Genomic DNA, 6266 nt, shown 5'->3' on the forward strand with positions numbered 1-6266 from the left:
TAGTATTTCCGGTTGTGTTATGTGTTGCCATAACAAAATATTTTTCAGGGTATACACTTTTAATTTTGATACTCTTTAAGTTTTTTCCAGGGTATTCACGTGAAAGTTATGGGCTTTGCCTTGGATTTTGTTTATCACTAAATAATGTGTTCCAATAAGTGTATTTTAAGAAAAGTATTCCATCAACGTAGATGAAATTGATTAATTGTAACGACCACTCTATGTTTTCAACTCTACATCTAATTCGAGCGGGGTTTGCAGAACTCCATTTCCATCAAGAATTCAATGGGATTTTCTCATATTTCGAACGGAAAACCTAACATAGACATTGTCATGTGGAACCATAAAAATAATTCCACATCACCAAACAGAAGGCAATCATGGTATATTAATGTCACTCTCAAAGTGCAGGGTACACCAAATAATTCCTAGATATTACAGTATAGTTAATAGAAGACATCAAAGTAGCCATGTTAAGCAAAGATTTATCAAACCTACTACCATTCTTAAAATTTCCGACCTATCCGACCTAGCTTACTTCGACTTGATATCTTTCAAATTGCCCGTAAGGTCCTCCAGTTGATTTCTTGGTCATTCTGAGAGTGATTGGAAACCTTACATATTCCCAAAAAAAATCATTAGTTGTCCATATTTCAACAAGGTATTTTTAGGAAATACAAATAATTTCAAAAAAATCAGATGCATTATGTCACGTCATAAAGTAATTTCATAGATCAAAGTGATTTGAAAAAGTCCTTTAGTGGAGTTCGATTGTCTTATCAAGACCCGGGTACTATACAAATTTTTATAAACAACAGGATAATGATAAATAAAAAATCTGTGTCATGAAATGGGAATGAATTGAATCCTTTATACTCGAGTTATATACTGGAGCTCCTTTCATGGAGCTAGATTTGTTTATCATAGCATCCTACTTTCATTCTTCCTATCAAAGCATCGTACTTTGAAATATCTATCCACTTGTATGAATGTCATCCAAATTCAAAGCAATTTTCACTGCTATAATTTGATATACTTTTCAAAGTATGATGTCCCAATAATTAAGGTAAAAAATAGAAGTACAATGCTATAAGTAGATAGATTTTTCAATATACAGTGTCTTAGTAATAAACAAATTGGAAGTACAATGTTGTTATAAAATCATAAAAGGAAGGGAATTAGGGTGCTAAATTAAACAAATAAAAGAAAGTATGTTGCTAATTCTGGCATTTATCCCTTTATACTTGATAATACATTGTAAACCCCAAGAACTTGAATTAAATTACAGAGGGTAACAGCTTACGCAGAACTATTTGACGTTGATAAAAAAGAACGGAAGAATTAAAACAGCAGTAGATATATTATAGAGGATACCTTCTTGTTTCTGACTCTAGAGTCTCAAAAATCATCTGGAACTGCATCCCAAGAGATATTTGGTTACTGCAGAGTGCTTTGTATTACTTGGCTAACGGAATCACATTTTCTAACAGAATAGCCCTCTTTTTTTAAAACGAACAGATTTGAATAAATATTTGTGTTTACACAAATGGTTTAAGATTACTCAAGAAAACGTAGACGTCCTGGGGCTGTTAATTTGGTGAATATCTATTTTTCCAATTTTACCAGTTTTGGCCATTTTGTAAATAACCCACGAATATAAGCAAGAAAATATATGATATAATGTAAATGAAAACTTCTCATGATGCCTTATTTCACACAACCCTGGGAAATGACCACCCATGGTGCTAGTGGCACTTTTATTGATAATGGGGACTTAAAAACCCATGTCAAATACAAGTGAAGCATGGTTTACATGACTATGTATGCATAACCCTATGCAAATTTGCAATGAACACCATTACCTTCACATAAACCCAATCTTTGAAGCTGTCATAAAACTGAAAAAATGCATGTCTCCCTCGACGATTGAGAAGTAAAGCACCGCATGCTATCCAAAATCCAATAGGAAAACCAAATACCCCACCAATATAGAACCATTCCCAATGTTCATCTATGTCACTCTCACCAATGAGGGTTGGAACTTCTAATTCTTCATCTCCAGGACAGATTTTGGTGAGGGGAGGTCCACAGAGTCCCAGGTTTGCACTATATTTTGAAGGATCAAAGAGCTGCAACTGACCAGCGGATGGGATTCTCCCAGACAAGTTATTACACGACATGTCTAGATAACTTAATGAAGTCATTTGAGACATGCTTGATGGTATATGCCCTGAAAAACTGTTTCTAGATAAATCCAACACTAAAAGGTTACCCATCTGACCAATTTCCCTTGGAATCTCTCCAACCAGAGCATTTTTTGATAAGTTCAGGGCAATCAGTTCATAAAGATTGGTAAGTTGAGATGGGATTTGTCCTGATAACCTGTTGCCTGACAGGTCAATGCTCTTCAATAATCTTGGAATTGTAAGGAATTCATGTTCATCTTCTAGCCACTGCTTCACCGCATGGTCAACATATGCAGCATCAATTCCATATGAATAATAATGATGTACATATTGTTCTTGTGAGAATCCTGCTTGAACCATGTTTGTAAGATTACTCAAACATGATGGGATGGTTCCATGGAGATTGTTTGCTGACAAGTCTAGAATTTGAAGATTTTCTAATTGACAAAGTTCTAAAGGGATGGTTCCAAAGAAGTTGTTTGATCTTAGGATAAGAACATACAACCCTGGTAAGTTTTCCCCAATCCAAGCAGACACATTTCCAGAAAACTTGTTGGCCCCCAAATTCAACGAAATTAAATTTGTGCAATTCAAAAAAGACAGAGGCAGCTCTCCAGAGAAGTTGTTCTTGTATAAATACAACACCTTGAGTTCTATTAAAAATCCAATAGAGGGAGGAAGCATTCCAGATAGATTGTTATGTCCCAAAATTAGAAAATTTAGTTGTTTGAAATGCCACAAACAGTCTGGAAGTTTTCCGGTTAGAAGGTTGTGGGAGAGGTCAAGAAACTGTAACAACCCACCAACAATTTGGCACAAAAAGGTGATTCCTCCATAGAATTTGTTCCTGGACAGATCTAATGATACCAAAGTGGAAGAGATGTTTGGTATTGAACCATAAAAATTGTTAAAGCTCAAATCTATCACTGAATTGTCATCAAAATTTGATAATAAATCTGGTACTTTCCCGCTCAGGTTATTGGAAGAGAGATTCAAATATCTTAATCGAGAAGGCCACATGTCCCAAAACTTAACAGGAATTGTGCGTGAAATTCCAGTATCAGAAATATCAAGATGCGTAGGATTTTTCAGTGTTTGTATCCATTTGGGGAAGTGAGGCCCTAACTTGCAAGAGCTGAGATCAATAGACTCTATATAAGAAAGGTTTGACATGTGATATGTGGAAGGAACTACTTGGAGTGAGTTTTTTGAAAGATCTATAACAGAAAGCTTGGACCTTCCAATGTTTTCAGAGATAACACCTCTAAGGTAATTGGAAGAGACGTCAAGCTTTTCAAGCATGGGTAATTCCCACAATTTCTCACTTATAGATCCGTTTAATTGATTCTCAGATAGGTTCAATATTTTTAAGGAAGAAAACTTTTGGATCTCATCAGACAATATGCCTCTGAACTGGCTATGTGAAACATCCAACTCTTGTAATGTAAGCGATGTGCATCCAGACAGGTTTTTCAGAAAATCAGGAAATTGGACCACTGCAGAGTTGTTATACAGATATAAAGAGGTCAAACTACAGAGTTTACCAAGATATTTGGGTATCCCATCTAACATGTTGTAAGAGAGATACAGATGGAGAAGGTTGTTGCTGGTTAACGGGAACAACCAGGGATACATGGATGATGTCAGCTTGTTGTACACGAGGTCAAGGGTATGAATAGATGAAGAAGAGTTGAGAAATGAATAAGAGTATGGATGCATGACCTGTGAGAGCTCACATCCCCCCAAACTCAGATATGATAGTTTCCGGAGACTCAAAATCACATCTACCCAATGATTTTGTTTGGCTAAAGAAATCCCGTCCATTTCAAGTCTCTCCAAATGAGATAGAGAAGACAACCACTCAAGATTTTCAAATCTACATCTTCCAACAGAGTTAAGGTCAAGCACCTTCAAGTTTGTGAGGTTTCCAAACTCTGGAGGAATGGTTCCATAAAGAGAGTTGTTAAAAAGGCAGAGGTGCTCTAATTTAGTCAAGGAACCTATGGACCCAGGAACGGTTCCGTGAAAACCATTTTGGCCAAGGTTAAGGTACTTTAATCGAGTCATGGATCCGATGAACGTGGGAATGGCTCCATGGAAAGAATTGTAAGAAAGATTAAGATGATTCAAATAGATTAGGTTAAGCAACGAATAACTAATCTCACCTACAAGACCATGGTTGCTAATATCAAGCCCTGTGACATGACCTGTTTGGTTGTTGCACATGACTCCAAACCAACTACAGCAGTCATCTTCTTCAGCTGTCCATGAAGAGAGATGACCATCCGGGTCTTGAAGGCCAGCTTTGAAAAGAAGGAGGGCATGTCTCTCTTTATCTAAACACTTGTTAGTAACACCATTATCATTTACTACCACAGCTACCAAATGGCTGGCAGTTGTAGTTTCAAGGTGTAGCAAGGGAAGTGACAAAATTATAAAAACAAAAGGATGCATGATGTTAATGCAAATCTTGGTGATTTTTTTTTTTTTTTTTTGTTTTTTGTATTAATGCATATATGAAGATGTCCCCCATGAAGGTTTATATAGTGCCAACTGTGAAGATGAAATACTAAAGTAGATGAACTCAAATTGGTGACCTATTTGTGTGGGGCATACAATGCTTAATTTCCATGAAATTTAAATTGGCCGAGAGTAGACGCTCGAAGACTTACAAGTCTTGGCAATTTGTATTTAGTATAAATATATTTTCAAATCTTGTGATATTTTTTGGTCATCAAATTATGTGATATAATTCTAAAAAACGAAATGGTGGAATCAAATAGGGATATATCATTAAATTTTGCGGCTTGCGGACAATTGGTCCAGCCAGTGAGCCAGATGTGCCTGTGGGAAACAAAATCAAATTTTGAAGTTATTTTCATTATAACAAAATCAAATGCATCAAAATAACCATCGCCAAAAATACAAATTTGAGAAGTGATATATTTCATCTAAACCGAATAAATTTATTTTTGAAACCTCTTTTTTATATTTGCTGTTTACGTACATTAATGTAAACAGTTTTTTTTTTAGTTTCACTTTTAGATAGTCCGTAAAATTACAACCACAAAAAATATTATCATTTTAAAATATGGAAACCCATGGCACGTGAAGAATGTATTACGTAGAGAATAATGCAATGATTGACTCAATAACGTGAAAAAAACTGCAATGTTGACTCAGTAATGTTAAAAGAGAGACAAGATTGACGATGGTGGACCGTGGACCTAAACTCCTAAAGGACTGAAGAGTGAGTGGGAGACGTTTTCCTATTTTACCGTAGACAGATAGAAACAACACAAATTTTTCTATATCATCCTTCTCGATTATTGAACCTGATCTTAAAATCTAACATAAACATCAAGGCAAAACAACTAGTTTAGAATTATTCTTTTATAATTATCAGAAACGATGAGATCTATAAGAACTAATGAACTATATTATGGAAAATAGAGAAAAATCAAACTATGAAATCAATTAACCAATGTAGAGAGGTTAAACTTCATACAATTTTCAATTTTGAAAAACGGAAAAAGCTTACAAGAAAAAAAAATCAAGTTTGAGAAAGAGGTTACCCAATCGCGGAGACGAATTAAGTTTGATATCATCAGTAATATTCAACAATCGACTTTGAATTGGGGCTTTTTATTGCTGATTTCTCTTTTACCTGCTACTGCTTCACAAATCACAATCACCGGCCGAATTCATCGTTTTTCTGTGTAGTTTTCATCTCGCGACCCAAACCAGCAAACGATAAGTGGGTAACCTCTGTACACGACCCAGGCCCGATGTTTGCTCAAGAAAGAAAATGCCCAATGATATATCATGAAAAATGTTTTTTTTCACCATTTCATTTCTTAAAATCCATTAATAGTTGTTTATATTAGAAAAAATATAATAAGAATGAAATAATTCAATTAACTAGAAGTTAAGAATTTTATATAAATTATCAAAAAATATGATTTAAATTTTACTTTAAATAAAATATTGAAAAGTATACAACCATAAGATCATAGGTAATATATATTACTATATACCAAATAATTCAATTGCATATTTATGATATGACATAGGCATTTT

The 6266-nt window shown here is 34.7% G+C and overlaps 1 protein-coding gene across 2 annotated transcripts; it reads right to left on the reverse strand.

The window, feature by feature from the left end:
• Window positions 1–370: 370 nt before the first annotated feature.
• LOC145059099 (receptor-like protein EIX2) lies at window positions 371–5994 on the reverse strand. Of its 2 annotated transcripts, XM_079006967.1 has the most exons (3): window positions 5762–5994; window positions 1375–5030; window positions 371–614 (listed from the first exon to the last, which is right to left on the reverse strand). In XM_079006967.1, the coding sequence occupies exon 2, from the start codon at window positions 4638–4640 to the stop codon at window positions 1818–1820; it is 2823 nt and encodes a 940-aa protein (XP_078863093.1). In that variant the 5' UTR covers window positions 4641–5030; window positions 5762–5994; the 3' UTR covers window positions 371–614; window positions 1375–1817. The 2 variants fall into 2 exon arrangements, 1 of the variants encoding a protein (XP_078863093.1); XR_013686626.1 differs by lacking the exon at window positions 1375–5030.
• Between the last annotated feature and the right edge of the window lie 272 nt (window positions 5995–6266).

Source organism: Lactuca serriola, chromosome 6 (genome assembly GCF_051521515.1).
Source record: "Lactuca serriola cultivar US96UC23 chromosome 6, Lser_US96UC23_V15, whole genome shotgun sequence".
NCBI lineage: Eukaryota > Viridiplantae > Streptophyta > Magnoliopsida > Asterales > Asteraceae > Lactuca > Lactuca serriola.

Coding starts and splice junctions, on each gene's coding strand:
- LOC145059099 (XM_079006967.1), bottom strand. CDS start 4,640: ATGCATCCTTTTGTTTTTATAATTTTGTCACTTCCCTTGCTACACCTT.